Source organism: Carassius carassius, chromosome 34, assembly GCF_963082965.1.
Source record: "Carassius carassius chromosome 34, fCarCar2.1, whole genome shotgun sequence".
NCBI lineage: Eukaryota > Metazoa > Chordata > Actinopteri > Cypriniformes > Cyprinidae > Carassius > Carassius carassius.
The window spans coordinates 20,834,227-20,861,351 of record NC_081788.1 but is presented as its reverse complement, the minus strand read 5'-3'; the positions used below and the strand labels follow the sequence as shown (position 1 = coordinate 20,861,351).

The 27,125-nt window shown below is 37.2% G+C and overlaps 1 protein-coding gene across 1 annotated transcript; it reads right to left on the bottom strand.

The window, feature by feature from the left end:
* Nucleotides 1-235: 235 nt before the first annotated feature.
* Nucleotides 236-21,462, bottom strand: LOC132114702 (procollagen galactosyltransferase 2-like). The gene is made up of 13 exons (XM_059522975.1): nt 21,447-21,462; nt 20,979-21,237; nt 11,829-11,939; nt 11,126-11,243; nt 10,810-10,944; nt 10,406-10,610; nt 6,270-6,389; nt 5,622-5,695; nt 5,355-5,461; nt 5,111-5,243; nt 2,961-3,088; nt 2,624-2,830; nt 236-1,573 (listed from the first exon to the last, which is right to left on the bottom strand). The coding sequence occupies exons 2-13, from the start codon at nt 21,206-21,208 to the stop codon at nt 1,300-1,302; spliced, it is 1,842 nt and encodes a 613-aa protein (XP_059378958.1). The 5' UTR covers nt 21,209-21,237; nt 21,447-21,462; the 3' UTR covers nt 236-1,299.
* Between the last annotated feature and the right edge of the window lie 5,663 nt (nt 21,463-27,125).

Genomic DNA, 27,125 nt, shown 5'->3' with positions numbered 1-27,125 from the left:
GGTGTGCAACGTTTTGGTTGATAAATGCAGTAGCTGACCATTTTAAGCCATAACCCAACATATGCACATCTCTTTTGCACCAAATGGAGTTTTCAAACACATCTAGTGATAGTTTTTTTGCACAGAAACAGCCAGAAGCAGGACAGTTAACAAACCAAGCACACCTAGGTAGCTGATACACCAAAATGAATCTGAGGCTATTTTGTTGGCTTGCACACAGACATCTTTAGACGCATTATATTATTGATCAGTCAGTTTTATTGAATCAGCCCACCACCAGCACCAAGACATCTTCAGACATCAAAGAAGGAAATGAAAACAAAGGTCAGAGAACAGGAGCCAGCCTGCTGAGAGGAAAAATACGAGCGAGTTTGCATACAGCCATTTCAAATTATGATAGTTGACATAATACCCAGCAGAATCTTACACTTCTTAAAGATAAATGAGCCTCTTGGAATATTCTGGAAGGAATTAGTGACAATATGATTTTCACAATAACACAGAAACACCTTTTGTCTCGCAAACACTTTAAACTAGATTGAGTAAAGCTGCTCTTATTCATTTAAAAAAACATACTTAATGACCAGTGAATATTTGTCAAAAGTCACATGTTATCCTTTTAAGACAAATTGAACACATTTTAGAGTTTTAAATCCATACAACTGAATTATGTGAAAACGGCAGATTCGAACAACCTCCCCACAAAAGTATGTAATTAATGCTCTCAATTTATGGCTCTAATATATATTTGACTCGTGAACAACATTGAAAAGTGATTTTGTGATGCTATTAAAATATATCAACTTAAAATATATAATTTCCTTCCTGATGATATACAGTAGAAATGTGGACAGGCTGTAGGATTCTTTTATTCAGTACTCTGCGCATAAACCATATCTGTTTTTACATTACAAAATTAAAGAAAACGTTAAAATAAAGATTCAAATGTAATCTGTTCATCCACTAGCAAACCCAAATCTAACTCCCATATGTCTATGTTCCTGCATCCAGTCCTTCTGCAGTGTCTTCTTCCTTCAAACACTTTGAAGTGTCCACCAGAGACAGTCTGGTCCCTCAATGTCTCTAGAAGACATGATGAAATAAATAAAGTGGAAATAAAAAGAGCTTGTGTGTCTTTGGTCCAAATCAACCAGCCAGCCAATGGTGTTTGAGCATCCCAGCCAGCTGTCATGCTATTGGCTGAAGTGTGGCCAAGGAGGACGGGGATTGCTGGACATTGAGGAATGAGCTGTCTGTGTGTTGTCATTCAGTTGTGTAGTTTGAGAACATGTTGAGGTCTCAGAGTTCATCTCGAGAGGCTCGGGATGCAGGCGGTGGTGTGTCCCCGGTGACACTATTTTGAGCGACGGAGCGAATATGTGCCTGCTGAGCAGTTTTTTTAGCAAACTGTCTGTCCCAGTCTGTGCTGATGTCCTCGTCATCCCAAATAGTGGAGGTCTCTGTGTCACTAAAGTAACCTGGCTCCCCCGTATAATGTGTTGGGAACAACAGCAGCGGCTCAACAGAGAAAGCACGCAAATCTCTGGGATCAAAGTGAGACATGTATGCCACACTGAGAAAGAAACCGAGAGAGAGAGCAAGAATGAGAGAGGAAAAAAGGAAAGCCATGAGAAAAATTATTGTATATAATGTTTTTAATGAAATTAATTAGTGTGATGGCAAAGCTAATTTTCAACTGCCATTACTTAATACATCCTTGCTTAATAAAAGTATAAAATTATATATATATATATATATATATATATATATAAAAAACAAAAACTTACTGACCCTAAACCTTTAAAACTTAGTATATATCATCTTAAAATCTGCTTAATTTCAATACTAACGTTTTACATTAATGTCTATTTAGTATGAATAAATTATTCCATAATGGGTATCCCTAGCTAATCGACATGAAAACATTGCATTATTTACTAAAATTTATGCTAACTGAACACTAAATTTACACACTTTGGGCCACACAATGACTCTTTCTCTTTCTCTCTCTCTCACACACACACACACACACACACCCTACAAACCCACAGAAAGTTGAGTATATTTATACAGTAATCCATCTGTCTTATACCAATGGCCCTTCCCCCAAAACTCAGAGAACATCAATGGGAATTTTGTCCCTTGAATGCCGGTAACAGGAAGAACTGGTCCTTCCCAAAATTCCTCAAAGTAGGGAGAGAGACCCAGAGAATGCAAGACAACAGACGAGAAGGACCGCAAGGACCTGAGGGTGTTAAGTGAGAGAGAGAAGTGCTGGGGGCACAGCTAGTGCTCTGCAGGCCTCCCAATAGAAGAAACTGGGTAGAAAGGCAGTCATTGTGTGACCCGGTAGGGACACCATGCTTTTTTTCCCCACTCTGAACAATCTAGCACTGTCTGTCCCACTCAACAGTACAGCCCCAATGTGTACCTGTGTGTAAAATCTTCTGAAAAACATGTATCCATCCTTACATTAATGTATCTATTCATTGACTGATTGATCCATCCATACCTTCATCCATGCATCCACCTATGCATCAATCCATCCATCCATCTAGCCAGTGATCTATCTATCTATCCACTGATCCATCCATCCATTGGTCTATCCATGCATCACACTCACTTTGGGTGTTTGTTGAACATGACTGGCAGGAACTCATCCACAGGGAGCATCTTGCTGAACGGCTGAGCAGCGAGGAGTTTCTTGGCCCCCTGCTGTGAAAGGGCATAACCTAGAGTCCAATATGAGTAATCAGCTTCCACCAAATTATTAACTCCCTCTACAGACACCTCTGGCTGAGCTACTTGCATCCGCTTACGGCCCACATATCTATGGAGAGAGAAGAAGAAAGAAAGAGATGTAGAAAGAGAGAAATGTAGAAAGAGAAAGATCAATTATGCTTTTGTGAGTGGTAAAAACGTCTCATCGTCTGCTTGTTTTCAGCTGGTCTTGTTCTTACATGAGGTCCCAGTTCAGATTAGCTTTTTCAATGTCCTCCATGATGGTTTGTAACCTCCTTTTAAATCGAGGCTCAAACCTCACGTCATCCTCCAACACCAGCACATGCTGCAGACCCCTCTCCACCACCTGTCACACACACAAACACACACAGTAAGCAGAAAATGATTTATCTGTTGAAAAATCTTGTTTCAGAAAATGGAAAGATTTACTGGAGTGTTGCTCGTCTGACTGAGATTAACTAGACAATTATACTAAATTATACGCTTGGCTTATATAAAACACCAATTAACAGTGAAAAGCTTAACAGAGGCCAAAAATAAAGACACAGGGAGTCCAGTGTGTACAGAACTTTCTGCCAACATTGTATTCTTTGTTTTAAAGCATTAGAGGCACAAATTCCATGATTTTGCTGTGATAATTGTTAGTTGTGTGAAATAAATAATTTCATATAAAAAATAAACCAAAAAACTGTAGACAAATATTAGTCTTGACAGCATTTGACTGTTCCATTCAACTCTTACACAAGTTATTACATTACATTTACATTTATTCATTTAGCTGATGGTTTTAACCAAAGCAACTTACAGATGAGTACACGAAGCATGGGCTTTTAAATAATATAATAAATAAAAAGAAAACAGATAGAATAGTAAAAGAATAGAGCAAGCTAGTGTTAGAGGTCTTATATATACAGTACAGACCAAAAGTTTGGACACCTTCTCATTCAAAGAGTGTTCTTTATTTTCATGACTATGAAAATTGTAGAGTCACACTGAAGGCATCAAGGGCTATTTGACCAAGAAGGAGAGTGATGGGGTGCTGCGCCAGATGACCTGGCCTCCACAGTCACCAGACCTGAACCCAATCGAGATGGTTTAGGGGTGAGCTGGACCGCAGACAGAAGGCAAAAGGGCCAACAAGTGCTAAGCATCTCTCGGGGAACTCCTTCAAGACTGTTGGAAGACCATTTCAGGTGACTACCTCTTGAAGCTCATCAAGAGAATGCCAAGAGTGTGCAAAGCAGTAATCAAAGCAAAAGGTGGCTACTTTGAAGAACCTAAAATATGACATATTTCAGTTGTTTCACACTTTTTTGTTATGTATATAATTCCATATATAATTCCACGTGTGTTAATTCATAGTTTTGATGCCTTCAGTGTGACTCTACAATTTTCATAGTCATGAAAATAAAGAAAACTTTTTGAATGAAAAGGTGTGTCCAAACTTTTGGTCAGTACTGTATATATATATATATATATATATATATATATATATATATATATATATATATATATATATATATATATATATATATATATATATATATACACACACACACACACACACACACACACATAATTGCATAGTAAATGAAAATAAAATAAAATGCCACAAGATTAGAAAGGTAGTTAGAATATATATATATTTTTTAAGAATAGAATTAGAATAGTGAGTGCTAAAGTTAGAGAGTCAAATAAAGATGGAAGAGATGTGTTTTAAGCCGATTCTTGAAGATGGCTAAGGACTCCGCTGTCCGGATTAAGTTGGGCAGGTCATTCCACCAGAAGGGAACATTTATTTTAAAGTCTGTAAAAGTGACTTTGTGCTTCTTTGGGATGGCACAATCAAGCGACGTTCACTTGCAGAACGCAAGCTTCTAGAGCGCACATAAGTCTGAAGTAATGAATTTAGGTAAAGGGGTGCAGAGCCAGTGGTAGTTTTGTAGGCAAACATCAATGCCTTGAATTTTATGCGAGCAGCTACTGGAAGCCAGTGCAAATTGAGGCTACCAGAGGTGTGACGTGTATTCTTTTTGGCTCATTAAAAATGAATCTTGCTGCCGCGTTCTGGATTAATTGTAAAGGTTTGATACAATTGGCTGGAAGACCTGCCAAGAGAGCTTTGCAATAGTCCAGCCTGTATTAAATTAAAATTAAATTGTATTAAAACACATCATAAATGTTTCAAAAACTGAAAACCTTATGTAACATTACAAGAAAATAAATCACTAAAACTTTATCTCCGTTGGTTGACAAGGACATTTTCTTTCATTAATTATTTATTGGAAGAAAAATGAAAATACTTGAGCTGTATTCCGTACCTTATTTATGGGGAGTGGCAAATGTTTATATGTGAGTGTGTCCGTACCTGTTTCCAGGTGAAGTGGTGGCTGAGGAAGCAGCCAATCTCTCCACGCGTCAGCACCCTACCAGAATATGGATCTTTATATCCAGGCATCATTTCTATACCTAGAGCTTGAAGGTGAGATGTATTCAGAGCCCTGACAGGGAATAATCAGTTTGAATTACTTACACTTGAATTGTTCTGCCACATTTCAAAATACCCAAACATTACAAATGTGACTCCACAGAACGTCCCCCTGATGACCTACTTCCCATCTACAGCATCAACCAGCGTAGCCTCAAGACCCAGCACCACCATTGTGTTCAACATCCGTTCCCTCCGGTCCAACCTCCGCTTCAGATTAATCAGAAAGATCTGAGCAGAAAAGAGAACGAGAGAGTCTGAGGAATGAAGCAGGGCACAATAAGAAAATGTCACTTCAAAGAAGCATAAATCAGCTGAGGTTTTTATTCTGCTGAATAACTATCATGAGTGTCCAGTCAAGCAAGACATTCCAGAAATTCTGCTCTCTTACCTCGTCAAAGCCCATCTTGTCTAGGGGTATTGGTGGAGTGAAGAGAAACTCAGAGGGTTTTATGTTATGATCAACTGCGAGAAAAGTCATTTTAGTCGCATTAAATGCACATCTGGCAATCACACGTTGGAACAGAACGAAATGTAAATAAATCCTCCAATTAATGGAGGTTGAAACTATAAAGTGTAAAAGTTAAAAAAAAGTTAAAGTGCTGGAAAAAGGAGGTTTATTATAATAATAATAAAAATATACAAATATTTTGCACAATTGTTTTCAGCAATGATCAATCAATATTAGAATGATTTTTAGCATCATGTGACACTGAAGACTGGAGTAATAATGACTGATGAAAATTCAGCTTTGCATCACAGAAATAAATGAAATTAAAAATAGAAAAGTTATTTCAATTGTTATAATATTTCATATAATTACGGTTTTTAATGTGTTTCTGATCAAATAAACTCAGCTTTGCAGAGCATAAAAGCCTTCTTTCAAAAGCATTTAAAAATATAACCAACCCCAAACTTTTGAACTGTAGTGAACGAATGAATATCTATGCTTTAATGAGTATTTAATGTGTGTGTGTGTGTGTGTGTGTGTGTGTGTGTGTGTGTGTGTGTGTGTGTGCGTGTGCGTGATAATACCCACTCATGGCCTCAGTGATGGTGTGTGTGAAACTCTCCTCCTCTTCTTCTACACTCTGCTGGGCCTTCAGAGGTACAGGCAGAAAACCGTAATGTTCTCTGTTACACACATACATCTGAACACCTACAGAAAACAACAAGAAACATGAGTGTTACATCATTAATGTGTTTGTGTGGCTTTGTGTTGTCAGGGTATATATGGGTGTGTTTGGAGTCATGGTTTGTCAGCTTTGTGTTAGATGTGTGTGTGTGTATATGATTTACTATAAATCCACTGCATGCTCGCTGTCTCTCTCACTTTTACATGCATTATTTCCTTAATTGAACATCCACAAACACCCAAAGAGGTCATAAAAATGTCCAGCTGGAGCTGGTTACATTAGCCACAAGATTATCCGACATTAAAGCTGTTACACTACTGAGCTGGACAGTTGGAGGTGCAGTGATTTATGTGTCTAAACCGTGTCTGTTCTGGGGCCCCATAAACCGAAAAACACTACTCTTAACTGCATTCATCTGTTTCTTCTGAAAACATTCTATGCTTAAAAGCACTCATTTCGAAAACAACTCACGCACTTAAAACAATAAAACACCAACACTTGCAATAATATTCAATGGTTTAGCATTAGTTAATGCGTTAGGTATCATAACCAAACAATGAAAAATACTATAATACCAGCATTATTTAATCTAGCTTAATGTTAAGTTATTGTTAAATATAAATTTACACAACAACAAAAAAGGATTTTACATAAATAGAATAAATTACATTTATGTGTAAATTTGTGATTTTAAGAGTGCCTGCTATATGAATAAATTAGTGATGTGTCGTTCTTGAACGATTCGTTCATTTTGAACGAATCTTTAATGTGACTCGGGAAGAACGAGTCGTCTCGGGGAGTGATTCGTTCAGTCGCGCATGCGCATTATTCTATAGGTTCTGTTCTAGTAGTAGTGATTCACCATACATGTCTATGGATTCCCCTGTCAGTCAATGGAGTCTTGAGCCGGAAAGAGAATTGATTAGTTCATAGTTCGGGTCTATCGTGTTTTTGACTCGTTCCTTAATCACGTGACAGCCCCATACGCTAACCCAATGCAGTCTGAGCCGGAAAGAGAATTGATTAGTTCATAGTTCGGGTCTTTCGGGTTTTTGACTCGTTCCTTAATCACGTGACAGCCACATACGCTAAAACCAATGCAATATGAGCCGGAAAGAGAATTGATTAGTTCATAGTTCGGGTCTATCGGGTTTTTGACTCGTTCCTTAATCACGTGACAGCCACATACGCTAAAACCAATGCAATATGAGCCGGAAAGAGAATTGATTAGTTCATAGTTCGGGTCTATCGGGTTTTTGACTCGTTCCTTAATCACGTGACAGCCACATACGCTAAAACCAATGCAATATGAGCCGGAAAGAGAATTGATTAGTTCATCTCATGAGTCTTCGGGTCGGGTCGAGTCATTCCTTAATCACGTGACAGCCCCATACGCTAAAACCATAGACAGTAAAAGAATGCAGTATTGAGTCGGAGAGAGAATTGATTAGTTAATCTTTCGGTTCTTCGGGTTGTTCGTTCTTTTGTCCCGTGATGTGACAACATTGGCTAGAGTAATTATTAAATCAGATTGTCTGTATAAACCATACTTTTGTAACATATGACACTTTATAAACATTAAAAAACACTGTGTACATACTTTTGAATTGTTGTTTATTGTTTATTTTTGTGCCATTAAAGCTTTGTAACAAAGAGGACAACTATTCCAAAATAAATCAAAATAATAAAAAAGTATAATAAAGATAAAACTAAAAGATAATAAAGCCACAGGGTCTAATAACCTTAACAAATTAACTTTAAAAGTACAATATAAAAAAAGAAAAAAAAGAAAAACTAAATATTGCACAACAAACTTTGCTTTTTTATATATAATAATTTAAAATGAATACATTTTAAAATAAATAACACTTTTGTGCCAAAATAAAAACTTTATATCAAAGAGTATAACTATTCCCCAAATAATTTTAAACCATTTAAATAAAAATAAATGAAAATGAAGAGATACTAAAGCTACGGAGCCTTATAACAATAACAAATTACCGTTAAAATCACAACAACAACAAAAATATTGCACAACAAGCTAGTCTTTTTCTAAATAAATAAAAATAAATAAGCTTTAAAATAAATAACACACTGTGGCTATATTTTTAGGACTTGCTTTAAGGCATGTTTGCATTAAAAAAAACAAGCTCCCTGACCTTGGATGGGCTGAGTCTGTTTCTTCTATCTGAGATAATCTGCCCAGTTTTAGAAAAAATTCTTTCAGATGGCACAGATGTGGCCACAATGCAAAGTCTTGTCTTTGTGACTTCAGAAAGGCTTTTGTATACTGGTGAACATCTCCTCCACCAGGCCAGAGGGTCTGATGTGCGGGGTAAGAGTGGCTCTGCAAGGTAGGCCTGCACCTTTATAGCATCTGAGGTCTTAGAAGAGGTAGCAGAAGGCCTCAAGCTTGCTACCCTCTCGTCAAAGTCTTCCCAAAACATGGCCCCTGCACTGGCAGTAGCACCAGGATCTGAAGTATCCTCCTCACTCTGAGCTGGGTTAAAACTGTTAAAGCTGAAGTTATCATAACCTTAATGTTTTAAACTAACATTAATAATTCAAATTCAAAATTTTATTTGCTTTTAATGTATATGTCATTATGTCCTTTTTTGAGCAATCTTCTTATACATATATTACACCAATATGTCAAGTCTGCCTAGGAAAAGCAATTATTATACTAGCAAACTCAAAATTGGAGTAAAAATGAACAAACTAGTATAAATACTTTTTATTGTAAGCTTGAATTATTATATTATTATATAGCCTAGTGTTTATTTACCGATAGACAGTCAAAAAGACAAATTAATCAATATTTTAATTATAACAGGGTTTTATTTATTTATAAAATAATAACAAACCACAGATCCTCAACAAACAGTAACAAAAACACAGTGACAGAAATAGCGTATGGGTCTGTCACGTGATTAAGGAACGAGTCAAACTCGACCCGAGACCCGAAAGACTCATGAGATGAACTAATCAATTATCTTTCTGGCTCAAGACTGCGTTAGTTTTGCGTATGTGGCTGTCACGTGATTAAGGAACGAGTCAAATTCGACCCGAGACCTGAAAGACTCATGAGATGAACTAATCAATTCTCTTTCCGACTCAAGACTGCGTTAGTTTTGCGTATGTGGCTGTCACGTGATTAAGGAATGACTTAAACCCGAGGACTCTTGTCAGATAAGAGGTGAAGTGAGCTAATCACAGACTGAAGACCCAGGTAAAGAAGGAATTTTTTTTTCTGTATCTTATAGCATTTTAGTTTTGTATTGTTTTTAGTGGGATCAACGTTTGCGTAAGTACTAGATGTGTTGGGGAAGTAACACATAACATTTTCATTACATTTTGCTAAAATGAACGAAATGAACGAAATGACTCGAAAAAAGATTCGTTCATTTTGCTGAACGAGACTCAAAAGTCCGAGTCGGTAAAATGATCCGAACTTCCCATCACTAGAATAAATGCAATGTAATAGATACTGTTGTTCATTTATAATGCAGTAATATTATAATATTAGATTTTATTATTTGATCTTTGCATTTAGGCATTAACTTGAATTATACTTACCGTATTTTCCGGACTATAAGTCGCACTTTTTTTCATAGTTTGGCTGGTCCTGCGACTTATAGTCAGGTGCGACTTATTTATCAAAATTAATTTGACATGAACCAAAAGAAATGAACCAAGAGAAAACATTACCGTCTACAGCCGCGAGAGGGCGCTCTATGCTGCTTAGTGCTCCTGTAGTCTACACTGAAACCATAGAGCGCCATCTCGTGGCTGTAGACGGTAATGTTTTCTCTTGGTTCTTGGTTCTGAATAAATGCGACTTATAGTCCAGTGCAACTTATATATGTTTTTTTCCTCGTCATGACGTAGTTTTGGACTGATGCGACTTGTACTTAGGTGCGACTTATAGTCCGAAAAATACGGTAATTAAACCATACTTTATGTTATCTATAAAACACTATAGTCTAGAAAAACATATAATTAGATAAATACACATCATTTTTAATGGACCGTCTCTCACCAGCTTGTCGCGCGGAGAACGCAAAGACCATGATGTCATCAAACGCCCAGCTGTAGTCAGGGTGAGGTGGGTGGAAAGCCATGTCGAGAGTGGCACTACGTCTCAGATCCAACAGGAACGTGGAGTGCACCATTGGAACCAGGAAACAACCCAAACGCTTCCACTCACGGATAGGCTGGTAGTCTGGGGTGCGCTTGTAATAACCCTGAGAAAATGGTAAAGATAACATGTTATTGAAGCAATGCTCACGAACTGTTTTTATTGTGAACGTTGAATGTACATTTAAGTTTGAATGCATTTTGAATAGAATGCAATTAGAATAGAATTAGAATTTGTATTTGTGGGTGTACTATCCCTTTAATATATTACTCTCTGAGCCTGTTTCTGAGGTCACCAATCTTTACCTGAGGTGTGATGCCACACCAGAAGTTTGAGTAGAGGGATCGGGAATCTAACATGGGCGCCACCAGTGTGAAATTCTCTGCCATCATGAGATCCAGCACCCGTGGGTTGGTCAGAAGGTTATCACTGTCGACATACTGAGAGTCAAAGAGAGAGGTAAAGCTGGAGAGCTGTAGTTTTACATAAAAATACCAGTTTAGTGTCAACGTGTGTGTTATGAGGAATAAGGGCTGGAGTAATCTTGAGGTACTTGAGGTTTTTATTTAACATGGATGTAACAATAAGTCAGTTATGACAAAAATGGCAGTGTGATCTCACCAGTATATAATCAGCCCAGCGCTCTCGTGCAGTCTTCAGTGCCGCCTGCCTGAGCTTCATTACATGATTGAAACGAGATGGAGCCCAGTGTTTCGGCCCCCACTCATCCATGTATGACCTTACAAAAAAAATTTAAATGCATACATGCATACTCTTTCTACTCCTATAATAAATAAATAATTATTATCCTCAACATATGTACAGCACTACTGTTGTTTTTGGCCATTGTGTTAATTTTACATTTTAATTTTATTTTTTAACACAAATTGGACATTGCTACTCCTCTTATGAGCATGGCAAGGAGAGCTTTCAGTGCAAAAACTGAATCACTCAATAAAACATTTTATTTTAAACATCATATGACTTCAGAAGATTCTGAATATAGCGTATGAATCATATGGAACACTTTTATGATATGTTTATGTTGATTTAGTATCATATTTTGTAGATTTGGTATACATGAAAATTAGTATATTACTACTTATATAAATATAATTAAGAGTTCTACAAAACTATTATTTTTTTTTGTTCCATGAAAGTTCCAGGTTTGGAACATAACAGGTTTGGATTATTCTTTTAAACCTTGTTCTAGAAATCATTAGATTTGGATGGGAAAGACATTAGTAGACTTTTGCTAATTCCTGACATAAACCGCCATTAGTGCTAATTGACTTTGTTCTTGAACAAGATCTTTTTAACCAACCGTGGCTCATTCATGGGCCTCCACTCCACGTAATGGTATCTGCTCTGCCTGTTCTTCAGCCATTCTCTCAGCATGGCTGTGGTGTTGTCCACATTATGGTCTGTTGCAGCCCTTCAAGAAACGACAAAGGAGGATTTACGTCATTTTAACATAAACACCACAATCTCCAAATACACAGCTACTCATCAGGAGCAGTGAAAGTGTGCGTCCCTCAGGCAAGGGTGGAACAGTGCCCAATGTGTTTAGAGTTAGTATTTCTTTCTCCTACCAGTGTTGGGAAAGTTCACTTTCTACATGAACTAGTTCAAAGTTCAATTCACAAATTTTAAAATGAACTAGTTCAGTTCATAGTTCAAACTACAAAATTTTGAACTAAAGTTCACAGTTCCAAAAATGAACTAGTTCATAGTTCTTTTTTTCCATACGTTGCTGCGAGCTATTATTTTTCAAAATTATTGCCACAGCCCATATAGAATCACAGACAGCAATTATTTTATCAGTTTTAACAATGAAGCTATGTGTCAGATTTCATCTTCATATCCAATTTTGAATCCTTATCCAACCAGGGTTTACATTAGCATTGAGGAGACAGCATTTCCCCATTGTTGCTTTAATGCTTTGTCTCCCATTCTCACCGAACTTGTCATAAACATCATAAAATTCTTTTAAATGATCATAAGCCTTCTTGCTACATGCTGCTGTCGTTTGCTGTTTTTGTTTTTTGATGACGCGTCACGCATGCGGTGGACGGCGGTGCGACACTGGTGGCTGGTGTTGCCAGATTGGGTGTTTTTCCGCTACATATTAAGACCCGTTTACGGTGTGTTTTAGCCGGGTTTTCGCCTGGAAGGCTCTATAGAAATCTGGCACCCTATTGAACGAAGTTAACATGAGAGAGCGTGCCGTTCACAGACACCAGAATGAATGAGTTCACAGTAACGTTCATCAGGCAGTAATGCAGCACGTTCAGTTCACGTTCGCCCAAAATATGAACGAGTTCATGAACTATCGTTCAATGAACGCGTTCAGGCACAACACTGTCTCCTACACATGTGGAAAAGCTAGATAAGACTAATAAAATCCACATGAAGAAGTCAAAAGTACTAGCTGAAAACGCTAGCAAGCAGCTAGTGCTGTATTGCTAGGGCTGATAAATTCCTGAGGCATGGCTATGGGCTTGCTAGGAAGTGAGGCATTTAACAACAGCTTGTGAAAGGTAAAAGACGTATTGTCTAAGTTTCATTTCAGCATTTCAAGAGCATAGCTTAGCATAATTAAATATCTTACTAGTAGAGGTGAAGTGCTGATTCATAAAATTCAGATTTCATAAAACAATACTATACTATGCCTTACAAAACACTACACAAAACACAATTACTCCATGTTTTGAAGTTCAAAGTGATGAACCGACAAACAGTGTGACATAACTGTGAGTTTTCCCAGCATTACTACTCTGAGGCTTGTGGAGATCACGTTAACACTGACACAAGCACACAAACACATTCAGTGTCCTCAGACGTTTGGCTGTGCCAGTGGAAACCTTTACTACACAGGGACTCAAGTAAAACCATTTGGGAAAGAACCAACAAATATTGACATCACCTCAGTCGTCACATTCACATTTCCTCACCCCACCTTTACCAGAAATAAAATTCAATTGGTGTGCATATTCATATTTATAAAGCATTACAGGATGTTCTGAAGCAGTAGCAGGATGACACCTGAGGCAACAGGGGAAACTACATTTAACCTAATGTGAAAAAAAAATCTTTTTTCTTTTTTAAAATGTAAAAAATTCATAACCCGCCTTTTTTATTATTATCATTATTTTCAAGTACTAATTAAGTTACTAAATGAAAATAAATTACATTATTTACTTGATTTAAAGCATAAACTTAACTAAATTTTCTTTAAACAAGACAAAACATGAGTTTGTTAACAATATAGTCTCTGGTGAAAAAGTCTATTTTGTGCCATTGTACTTGTACTTCAAGTAAACTGACATTCTTTTTAAAATGTTTAGATATTTTTAGCAAGAAAAATGTATTACTATTATATTTTTAATTTATTTAAAGCATTAACTTTACTAAATTTACTTAGATCTTTGCATAAAACAAGACAAAACATGAATCTATTCACAATAAATTCTAAATATATATTTATTTAGTTATTTTTAGGGATTTTTTGACTTTGAGAGACATGTCCACCCAATTTCCGCTGCCGCCTTTCAAATCTAAACCTATGTCTGCCTTGAGCATCTGCAGTGAATAATACTAGTGTAAACCCAAAAATACACATATAACTCCCACAAACAAACATTGTCAGACAATAGATAACAGTGTATGCACTGTGTGCATCTAAGAAAACTCATATTATTAATGCTTCATCTTTAAATAACAAGTGATAGACCAGATATTCAACACTACGACTGCTATTTTGTCACTCACACAAACAGACAATTACCCAAGCAAGACAGTCTCGCTCATAACAACATATTCCGACAAAGAGTGACGAAAATACAGGCCAAGATGATGTTTATGTGTTTTAAGTATGCTTTATGGGTGTCCAAGATTTTATGAGATGTAGAAAAGCAAAAGGAACTGACATCGTGCTTGGTAAGCAGTCTGGTTCTTTATCACTGGTTTGAAACACCTGAAACACAGGTAATTACAGGTAATGCAGTGTCAAATAGATCACTGCTTTCAGACACACACTTTTCTGGTGACTTCAGCGAATTTAAGTGTGCTACAGTTGTTTTAAAGGAAAACAGGCCTTCGAGGTGCAATAATTTTTCCAGAACATCTGTGAATAAACAAGAATAAACAATTAGGCAGAAAAGCAAAAGAGCTCATGCCTTTTATTATATGAGGATAGATACACGTGCGTTAGAGATTTATTTGCATGCAATTCTTATACTATATGTTCAGTTCTCTGTTCATTCTGGTTCAGCATTTATATGAATTAAATAAATATGTTGTGGTTTTTGTCAGACTGCTGCAACAAATATAAACATCTGGAATAGACTCGCTGGATCTCTTTAAACGATTCTCTAATGGCAAATGATTGCACATGTGTTCTTCTCCGACCCTCCTGGGGAGAGACACACACCATGCATTTCGGGTTATGCTGTTCCATGACAATGAAAAACTTCACTTATACAAAAAGTGAAGTGTGCAAGATTTATGATTTATGCATGACTTTATGCTTCATTACTATATGCTCACATTATGTCTGACTGTAAATGGGGAAGGAGCAAATGGGGAAATGTCATGAAGGAGATGTCTGGGTCATTATTCTCCTAAAATCAAAAGACTAAAATTTGTATAAAAACATTAAGCTTATTTTTAAGACCATTAAAAAAAAAGTATATTTAGTAAAAAAATATATATATTTTCTTTACTTTCATAATAACAATAAAAATATACCCAGGCATGTTTTTTTTTTTAATTCACCCAAATGTAAGCACATTTGAACAGATATGAGTGTAATTCTATGAAGTCTTCGAGGCTGTGTCTTAACTCTGGCTGCAGGAGGCAACACTTATATTCATGACCGGACAAGCAAACAGACGAAGGAATTTGAACATGCTAGTGTATGAATGACTCAAACTTTTGGTTTATGAAGGTAAACCAGACACATTCTCCTAACCTTTCACTCTCAACACTCTTAACAAATTTCCACACCCATGGGCAAAAACAGACTGCTGACACTGACCACGTTACATTCTACAATATTATTTAGGTGCTTTTCCCAATCTGTACACTGATTTATGTCCGTTTTATTGTTTGGGAAACAAATCCTTAGTCCAAGCAGCAATTAATCTTTTTGATATTTTACTGTTAAACACCCTTTACTACTGAAAGTTATACTACTTGCAATATCCCGTAAGTGGACCTTGAAATATAGGTTATTAAAAGTGTTAGGGATATATGTGTGTGTGTGTGTGTGTGTGTATATTTAGCTCTAAGTTTGTATGTGTGCACTCCTGCAGCGTTTGGAGGAAGCAGGATTTGCTCATGAAAACTTGATTTTCTTTCACCGCCCTTTTGATGTTTATAGTATCTCCAGCTCATTATCTGACTGCCCTAGGCTCACTCTCTCTTTTTATTTCAGTTTCTCCTTCATGTCTTTATTGACAGCATCTGGACACCACATGCTACTCACCTACAAACATGCACATCTTATACTTTCTCCACCTGCACAGAACAGCCGTCAGAGACAAAGAGGACTATCCCTTAACACAAGAAGCAGACAGGTTTGAGTAAAAACAAAGTGACGTACATAAACCAGTAAAAGAGATATGGGAAAGTCTTCTACTGTTCAAACTATACGTATTAGAACACAAAAAATTGACAAAGCATACTATTGCATACACAGTGCCAAAATATTCTCTGCACGGCCGCTTTAAAATATTATTTATTGAAAAAAAAAGAAAAAAAATGTTCTATATATATATATATAGAATGGAATTAAAACTAAAGTTTCTAAATATCAATGAGAATGTCCATTAGTTAGAACTCAGCCAGTCACAAATGTGTGTTTGTATATACATGTGTGTGTAAGTGTGTGTGTGTGTGCAGTGTGTCTGTTCCCATGTGTGAGCTGACGTGGCTGCCTGGCTCTGTAGACTGAGGAGGGGGCAAAGGGGCTTGTGAAACCCCTTGCTGTACTCAAATTCCTCCAGCCACCCTCTGTCAACACAGCTCTCCCATGTCACAAAAAAAAAAAAAAAAAAACCATCTAGAGTGTGATGCTAGTTCATCCCCCCTCATGACATTTGATGAAACATCTTCTTTTTTTACAAGTACATAACCACATTCACATTAAATACTACTGCACACTAGGGCCTCAGAGATCCATCCAGAACACTTTAACTTAATCTGCTTTTCAATGAGTCATTGTTCTCCTACCTGTTTTGGAGTTACAAATCTGATAAGAGCAACAAAAGTGGTCAAAAAAGGATGAAACCAGCAGGGAGCAATAAAACTGCATTTCCCTGCCAATAATCTTGAAATACCTCACAATATGTCCCTGCAGATGCACGCCTATCTTTTGTCAAGTGTGCCATTTGGGACAGCCTAAAACAACTGTCTGTGACTAAAATTATATTATAAAGTTATAAAGAAAATTATAAAGTTTCCAAATATTTCATTAGCAGCTGCATTGGACCTCAGAACATTTTGAATCAACAGAACCATAAAATGCCATGTGACTAAACACTCCAAAATTGCAAGCAAATGACGCAATGAAAATGCTGCAATATCTACTACACTATAATGAAATATGAACCCATATGTGTATGTATGTATGTATGTATATATAGGTTTTTCTCATATCAGCAAAGATACTTTTTAAGCCTAGATTGTGTAGTCACAGCCTTTACAAGCAGGTTCTAATAGGGTCATGCTAACAGGCCAACCTTGACAGTCTGATCTAGTTCTAAGTTAAAATATTAAATTGTTCAGTCCTGACAGAGTCTCATAGTATTGTGCAGATTATTTGATCACCTGGCCTGATCCAAAACACTGCACACCAATAAACTACTATTCCAGCTCAACTCTAGAATGCCATGAATAAACGCAGCAATCATCCTGCTGTCTGGACTTTTACGCACTATTGTTCCTCTACTCTTGAACCCCTGCTGGGTTGAGGCCTTTTGGGTTTTGGGTGGATGGGATGGACAACTGAATTGAGGTAACAGTTTTTGGAAAGAGCTGGAACTGGTTCTGTACACGCTGAAAAAATACAAATAAACTATACTGTACTGAAGAACTGCAGAAATGTCCAAGTTAGACCCCATCAAACACTGAGCCAGGGTTTTAATTACAGTAAAGCTTATGAAAACCTAATATAAAACACAAACAGCTCTAATGACATACACATGATCATTCACAGATCAATACCTAACAAATCTCTGTTCTTTTCTCAGGCCCTTTGTTATAGTTATTCAGCATGCTTTATTTAACCTACCAAAATGCCCAGCATTCCTCAACAAGAGCATCATATCAGCTTGAATGAGTCTGAAGCAAAACTGCGCACACGGCTGTCAAAATGATCACATCATAGAGAAAAGGCTATAGTGAAGAGACACAAAAGAGCAGTCTGGTCTTATAAACAAGGCTGTGTTCAGTAATCCTGACTGTTATTCAATCAGTCATGTCTAACTTATGTCAAAATCGGTGTTGGCACCATTAGCTTGAACACGTTTCGCTAATTACAGGACTGTGCCTTTAGGGAACATGATGCTGGATTCACACTCTTCCATCTTTATTACTTAGAGGGATAGTTCACCCAACAATGAAAATGTGATGTTTAACTACTTACCCCCAGAGCATCCAAGATGTAATTTGACACCATTGACACTCTTTCTACAATCTCAATTAGGAGTGTCAATGATCTATTTGAGAGATAGGTGGCAGTAATGCACTTATAAGTCTGCGATCCATCGTAAAGCAAATAGATGATGCCTCACGTGCTGTGTTTTGAGGAGGAGCTCAGACAGTTCAGAATAAATACTGTTCAGTTTCTTGCACAGACTGATAATGTTGTGTCTTTATACATCAGTGTTTCGCCACAAACTGCAGGGTTTAATTTTGTTTTTGTTTGTTTTATTGTACGTTTTAGCCGTGATTCCCACACACTTGCATTATATGACTAACAGACTGCAATGGTTTGTTTTAAAAATCTCAGTTTGTGTTTTACTGATGAAACAGTCATCTACATCTTGGATGCCCTAGGGGTAAGCAGATAAACATCAAATTTTCATTTTTGGGTGAACTATCCCTTTAATACCATCTGAGCCATTAATCAAGACACTGTCAGAGGAGATTGTCCTCTCTGTCTCCTTTGTTAGCGCTAACAATTCTCTTCAGCATTACAGAAGTTTAAGCCAAACAATCACAGAAACTCTAACTGTAATCAAAGTTCCTTTAAAGTAATGACAGATCTTTTTGTCATTATTGTGATATACATCCGAGTGAAACAGATTATCAAAAAGACTTGGTTCTATCCATCAGTTGTTGGTTGGATGGAGGCAGATCTGAATGCGATCTTGAACTTTAATTTCATGTCAACCATCTTGGTTACCATTTTTAGTAGTTTCCTACAAGTACAGCTATTATTTACTTGACTAACAAATCTCCAAAAGTGTTAGTCAAGATTACAATACATGTATCATAAATGTTGCTTATTCAGTTAAAATTATGCTATTTAACATTATTTTTCAGGTTAGTTAAAGGGTTAGTTCGCCCAATTTGCTAAATTATGTCATTAATAACTTACCCTCATGTTGTTCCAAACCCTTAAGACCTCCGTTTATTTTTGGAACAAAAGTTTAAGATATTTTAGATTTAGTCCGAGAGCTCTCAGTCCCTCTATTGAAACTGTGTGTACGGTATACTGTCCATGTCCAGAAAGGTAAGAAAAACATCATCAAAGTAGTCCGTGTGACATCAGAGGGTCAGTTAGAATTTTTTGAAGCATCGAAAATACATTTTGGTCCAAAAATAGCAAAAACTACGACTTTATTCAGCATTGTCTTCTCTTCCGTGTCTGTTGTGAGACAGTTCAAAACAAAGCAGTTTGTCATATTCGGTTCGCACATGAATCATTCGATGTAACCGGATCTTTTTCAATCAGTTCACCAAATTGAACTGAATCGTTTTAAACGGTTCGCGTCTCCAATACGCATTAATCCACAAATGACTTAAGCTGTTAACTTGTTTAATGTGGCTGACGCTTCCTCTGAGTTCAAACAAACCAATATCCTGGAGTAATGCATTTACTCAAACAGTACACTGACTGAACTGCCGTGAAGAGAGAACTGAAGATGAACACTGAGCCGAGCCAGATAATGACTCTTTCACACAAATGTCCACAGGCAGCTAAAGTTGCCATGACATAAAAAATTACCCTATCTATTTTCTAAATGGATGTTATAAACAAACAATTTTTGTTGTTGCTGACTTGTAATGTTTAATCAAAATGTCATAACCAGATTAAACCACAGTCTTCTCTCTTGTGACATATGCAGGACTTCTGTGCGACTTTACCTGAGTTCATCTGCATCCACTTTTGATTGCAACACCTACATCTCAAAATCCAATCAACAAACGAAGGACAGAACACTCACATGTACATCACAATAAGGGAATAAAAAGATCTGCTGCTACTTCCATGCGACTTTACATTCAATATTATTAAAACAGCAAGTTAGTGGACCTTATACATTATAGTGAAAATGATTCAAAATCCATTACTCTTCATAAATGTGTGCCTCACTCTGAACACTCCCCAGCTAAAACCTGCCAGAAGAAATACATTTTTAAAAATAGTACAACATAAGGCATAACAGTGGAGTGGAGTGTAGGCTACAGTCAGCCCAAACATATGGAACTGAATGTTTTCCAATCAAAGCAGTTCCTCTCAGATTGTAAAGCGGCATTAGAAAAGAGAGGAAGCTGAAATTAAAGTGGGTGTCTGTGTGTGCCTCCAACCACTGATTTGGAAAGAAATGTAAATCAAACAGTTTACACTAGGAAAAGCTGAAGGGAAGGGAGTACAGTTTCATAGATGATTATCTTTGGTAACCTATATACACGCTTGAGAAAGTCACCACACAGCAACGGTACGCAGCTCCAGTGATTTTTATGTTTTAGAAAAAAACTATCACTTTTATTTCATTAATTATTACACACCGACTGATTAAAGTACCTTATGTAACAAAACAGTCAAGACGGATGGTGGCGGCAGTGCGATCGTCAAATGATTGCCTCAAGAAAATTATGCTGACAGAAATTCTCCTAAAACTCTAATTATAAAGAGAACCGACAGGACATGTTACTTAGCCAGCAAACGCCTTTCATCTTTATTTAACATGTGATTAAATCCGTGCACACGCACGGACACAGTGCAGTAAACCCGCTTTAACAGGTCTGCTTCACGCAGACAGCGGCGTCTCTGTTCCTCTATCTGCCAGAAGGTTTTCATTAACCAAACCTTACCTGCGCGCGCTCCACAATAACTCCACTATGCACCCAGACCTTCTCAGTTTTCAGCCACCACGCATGCTGCAAAGCAAACCATCTCATCACACACATTATGCGTTCTCTACTGCAGCATTCCAATAAAGTCCAGTTTGGAGATTCTCACCATATCGCAATCCGGTCCTTCGGGTAGTCCAGGCGGTCGATGCAGCCCAGGTAGTACGGCAGGCTGTGCGCCGAGTTCCGAGCCAGAATCGCGATCATGACTTTGGGCTTGAGCAGTGAGGATTCGGGAACGGGAGTCGGGTCCTGCACGTGAGCCACAAGCTCTCCACGGCAGTTTTGCGCCACCAGAGCACAAATTACAGCCACCAACAGGAATCCCTCAGCCGGCATCTCTGCCTGATGGACACCGCTGTCACAGCCTGAACGGGGTGTGTGAGTGAATGAAAGACAGACCGAGAGGGTGTGTAAGGAGGGGTAGAGAGAGAGGTTACCTCTTGACGAAAGTGGGTTGCCTCCAGCAGATCACACCCTTCACCATGACCGAATAGTCAGTGATATAAACCTGAACATTATAGCATTTAATTACGATATATTTCATAAAGTAGATCAATTCAAATATCCTACTTACCGTAACAGCCCCCGAAGCAACAAGCTGGCCATGCAGACAATGCTGCCTGCAAATATGCAACAATAAATAAGTACTGCGCAGAACATTTACTAACTAAACATTTGATAACAAAATAAAATATTTATTTATTTCGACTTTTTAACACTGTCGCCCAGAGCTCTTTAATCCCATTCGTTACCCTCCATTCTTTCCACATTGCTCATTTAATTTATCCATCGGCTGCTCGAGCTCATCTCATTCCATTCGTGTCTCTCGTATCCTAACACTTCTGAGAGTTCAGTCCTGAGATCGTCCAGTTCCCTTCTACAGCTGACACCTGCTGCTCTTTCAAGCTACCTTAAATAATTTGTTTTTGGAGGCAAATCCAAGCTTTAAGTTGTATTGTACAGTATACGATAATTGTAATAAGGCATTTGGGAGCAAAATACGATCACACGCGTTTCTTTTCCACGCAACATTTGATGTAATGACGACCCCTAGTGTTTAAAATTGGAAACTAGGAACGAAGGATAAAAGTCTAAACTTTTAATGCAAGTTAGCATTCAAATGATTCTGCTGGGTTAGGCTACTGGAATTCGTTTACCTTGCTAAATCAAGTTTAAGATGGTATCTGGATTTTGGAACATGTTAGCATGTACCACCATCTGTGCACTTTAATGTAAAAAAAAAAAAATTCAAATATGGTCACAAGACAAATATATAGGCTATTACACAGAAAACACACATTTGAACCTGCAGGTTCTCCATCAGAATGATATTTGAAATTATAGGGATATATAAATGTTTCATCATTCAGCTGACAGAAAAACTCTTTGAGGACAGCTAAAGCAGAAGTTTGGCTCAGTTATTCTAGCTGGTGCAAACCTGGTTTTCGTCTGCTGTGTCTATGACTTTGTCTATGACTGATACAAATACAAATTCTCATATTAAGTGAGTTATTCTGACAGTTTCTGCAATATTTTATTCCACCAAAAACATGTGAGAAGTTTGGATCAGGCCACTGGTGTCAAGTCCCAAAAGTAATGCATACACCATTCAAGGAATTCAAGGAAGGTTGTGCTTTCTGTCTGTGGGGAAAGGTTACAGCTATTAGTAGATCGAATTCAGTGATGAAAGCGAGTTTTTACACAGGCTAGTCTAAGCTCTGGTGGGAATGTTTTTAAAAAGTCGAGTGAATGGCAGAGAGTTTATTATAAGAGGACAGTAATGGGTTACATTTATAAAGGGTTTCTACAGTGTCAGGCATGTAGGAAGTGGTGGATGGGAAGAGAAAAGTGAGATATACATGCGGAATAAGGAGAGGGGAAAGAGAGAAAAAAAGGGAAGGGGGGCAACAGAGGCATGCTGGATTGAGTTAACTGCTGTTAGCTCATGTTGGCAATATGACATCCAAGCAAGAGCTCTCTCAATTTATACCAGATTCTGTCCTTCTTTCCTCCACTTCTCCTACACACATCACCAGATGGAGCTCAATCACACACACATTCACGCTCTCATGTATTAAACCTACCAAAATGATCCCATTACATCATTCAGATCCCCTTCAAGCACACCAAAAATCCTGAAGCCCACTCTGCTCTGTGCAAACCCTCCTCCTAGAGAGCACAACAACCACTAGCTAGTGTAAAACTCTCTCAGTCATGTGTCACACCAGAACATGTTGTTCTTTAATGAGGCTTCACATAAGAGTGTATAATTGGGTTTTACCTCACAGTGGAAAGAATGGTCTTTGTCCATGCACATTCTTACCCGTACCGTTCTTCACTTTACAGAGCAGTACAAAAAAGCAGATGAAGCCTTCACTCCATAGATAAAATATCCACAGGTTATGCATGTCCGCTGCATGTACACATGAATTACTCTTGTCAATAAATATGGGAAATATTTTTTCTTTTAAAATATTTATTTTGTGCAAATTGTATCTTTGAAATAGCCTATGCTTTATTTTTAATTACATATAGTTCATATTTATTTTTAGTTTAATTTTATTGAAATTTTTCTTATAATGAACTGTGAAATACAAAACATTCAAATAACCAGTCTGGATAGAATATATATAAACGACTGTTTTTAACATTAATAATAAGAAATGTTTCTTGAGCAACAAATAAGCATAATGATTTCTGAAGGATTGTGTGACAATTAAGACTGGAATAGGCAAATTTTGGCTGAAACTTCAGCTTTGTCATCAAAGGAATAAATTACATAAAAAAAAAATATTAAAACAGACAACAGTTCTTTTATAATGTAATTATGGTTACAATATTACAGTGTTTGGTGTATCTTGATTTTTTAAAAATGCAGCCTTGGTGAATGGTGAGCAGGAGATGTTTTTCGAAAACATTTTGAATTTTAGAAATAATATGCCATATAAATATATAAACAAAAAGTGTTACAAAGGTATCACAAGTATTAAAAATAGTTTAGAGAGATTTACTATTAAAATGTATACCTCTTAACTAGTAAAGATTTATAGTTTGTGGCACTTTTTGCGGCATGTCAATTTTTTTTCAGTTGTGCTGCACGAGAGATTTTAGTATTAATAAATGCATAGACTGTCATAAGCAAGTAAATTAAAGCTGTGGATGGAGCACATCTGAGTTTAACCAGTGGAAACAGTAATTTGTCGGAATATCTTAAAGCGGTCATATAATGCTGCTAAAAATAACATTATTTGGTGTAATAAAATGTGTTTAAGGGGTTTAAGGTTCAAAAAACAATTTTCCACATAGTGTACATTATTGTTTCTCCTCTATGCCCTGCCTTTCTGAAATGTGTTGATTTTTACAAGGCTCATCAGTCTGAAAAGCAAGGTGTGCTCTGATTGGCCAGCTATCCGTCCGTTGTGATTGGCCGAATACCTAAATTGTGTGACGGAAATGTTACACCCCTTAACATATCATGATGTCTGGGCCAGAGCAACGAGATATTAACAAAAACCATTACAAACATGATATAAACATGCAGAGGTGGGTAGTAACGAGTTACATTTACTTCGTTACATTTACTTGAGTAATTTTTTGGGGTAACGAATACTTTTCGGAGTATATTTAAAGATGGGTACTTTATACTCTTACTTGAGTAAATTTTTGGGGAAAAATCTGTACTTTTACTTCGTTACTGTGGGCGACGCTCCTCTCGTTACTTTATCTTAATGCAATAAATGTTATAATGCTTCAGTTTATTCCAAACGCGCCGTCTACTTTTCTCTGGGCAATGAGCGATGCCCATTCGTGAATGATTCATTCTTTTGAGTCAATTCTGTTCAAAGGCTTGATCAAACCAATTGGCAAACGAGTGAATTGGTTCATGAATCAGTTTGAATGATTCGTTCAGTTCCCTGCCGCACGCGCTGAGCGTCTGAAGTGGTTCACTCGGAGTTGTAACGTTTAACATCAGCAGCGTTGAAAACATGGCTGGAACTGCACTGAATTGAAATCTGCAAAGGTTATTATTTGCTAGCGATGGAGATCCTTATTAGATGAACACCGCGTGTGCTGTCTACTGTTTAACAGGTAATAACTTGGGCTACATTCGATTACAGTACACGATACCACTGTGACATTAGTTTGTTGTACGTATGTGGCTTATAACAGAGGGGAGTCAGGTTGAATGCAGCTTCCAAAAGACAAAAAATAGCCGATTAAGATTTTATTAATTTTAATACAATCACACTGGTGCAAGTAGTTCAGCGAGTCATATTATCAGCTGCTAAATTCAGATCTGTGATTGCTTGCTGGCGCTGAGCCAGAGATAGATGCGTTTATACAGCGCTGCCCATTATAACCAATCACACATGATTCTTTTGAGCTTATTAAAGCATTGGCCAATCAGAGGTGTTCCGATGAGTCATCGCTAAAATTCCGGTTCTTCCTTCACTCGCTCACTGACTGAATACCTCTTTCTGGCGAATTCTCTCGCAGGAACAACAAAGTGCAGATGTGTGTACGAATCTTTAATTAAGATATTGATTTCACAGTGTTAACAGTTTCAGTGATTTTAATGGGAGTTTCTGAGAGTGATTGACATCTAGACTGTCAGTGAAAATTATCTTTAATAATGTAAATGTTATTTGCTCCCTTTCTGAACAATGAAAAATTAGTAGCAATATTTATATCACATTAACTTTCAATGTTAAATTCACATTTAATATAAAGTCAGTCGTATTAAAAATATGCTATGGCATGACACCTATATCTGTTACTTAAGTAAACAGACAGGGTTTTATAATAAATTACATAAATTGGAGTAAAGGCTGATGAAATATATACATTTATACACGCACGCATACATTACATACATTTTATCTATATATCTAAATAAAAATAGGCTCAGTATATATGACCCAAAGTAACTAGTAACTAACTACTTGAGTAGATTTTTTATCCGATACTCTTTTACTCTTACTCAAGTAACTATTCAAGACTAGTACTTTTACTTTTACTTGAGTAAATATTTCTAGAAGTACTTTTACTTTTACTTGAGTACAGTTTTTGGGTACTCTACCCACCACTGTAAACATGATTATTTGGCCTCTTTTGGAAGGCCAAACAAAGTAGATTCACTTTCTCAATGAAACAGCATCACAAACCGTTGCCTTGAGTGAGCCGCGGCCGGCTTGAATGAGCAGAGGTGGGCGGGCTTGAGAATGGCAAGGCGGATTCTACGAAGGAAGGAGCTCAGTTGGGCTTGCGGCAACCACCTGTGAGACCCCGGGCTGGACTCCGCTTCATCCACGGTGAAAGCCAATCCGGCGATCCGCAGTGCAAAGTAGATGTATTTCCTCAGCAACTAGCACAGATCAGCTCCAGGCATGAAGAAGTGGATATGGTCCTCTCTTGGAAGGCTAAACAAAGTAGTTTCGCTTTCACAGTGAAACACACAGCATCTATACGACATTGTGATGGCGGTAACAACAATACTACAACGAGAATAAAAGGTTGCCTTCTGTCTTTGCTTGAACATCTGGACGGCATAATGCAGATCTTCCCACATAGTGACGTAGAGATGTTGGGGCGTGTTAGAACGAGCTGTTTTCGTGGGTGTGAAAAAGTCTTAACTTTCAAAAAGAATATCTCTTTGGATTTGAGACTTTAGTCTTTGCAACTTCACAGATCTTCTTTATGCATCAAGAGCTTGTAACACTCCAAAGACAAAGAAAACATTTAAAAATCGCATCATATGACCCCTTTAAATTAACTGAAATGTCCACCAGTAAACTAACAACTTAAATGTAGTAAAGTTAATAAAGTTGTTAAAAGAACTGAAAAGCTTAAACGGTGAACAGTCATAAAATCTAAAACATACACTAATATTAATTTTTAATCTAATATTCCTATGCCGAAAACATCCCAACATTTTATAAATATCTTGTGTAGTTCCACTCTTTAACCTGCAGGTTGAGACACACCACAACAATTGAGTGAAATTAAAACGCACATAATGCTCCTCGTCTCTGGGTGGATTCTCCAAAAAGACTTGATGTTGACAGCTAGATAGACATTTGTACGGTTTAATATTTTAACTCATGGTGGCAATGTAATCTACACATTTCTGCATCTGAAATTCGACCCCAGAAACCATTAAGTATTTTTAACGTTATGAGTCAGACTACCAACAGGAAATATGACGCTTAAATGGATTAAAACACACACACACACACACACACCAATTAATAAT

Excerpts from the sequence above, each read along its gene's own strand:
- LOC132114702 (XM_059522975.1), bottom strand. The coding sequence starts at position 21,208 with ATGCCGGCTGAGGGATTCCTGTTGGTGGCTGTAATTTGTGCTCTGGTG. Across the intron at positions 6,390-10,405 it reads GTTCTCCGCGCGACAAGCTG|GTGTTCAGATGTATGTGTGT; the intron begins GTGAGAGACGGT and ends TGTTTTCTGTAG. Across the intron at positions 5,244-5,354 it reads GTTGATGCTGTAGATGGGAA|GGCTCTGAATACATCTCACC; the intron begins GTAGGTCATCAG and ends ATTCCCTGTCAG.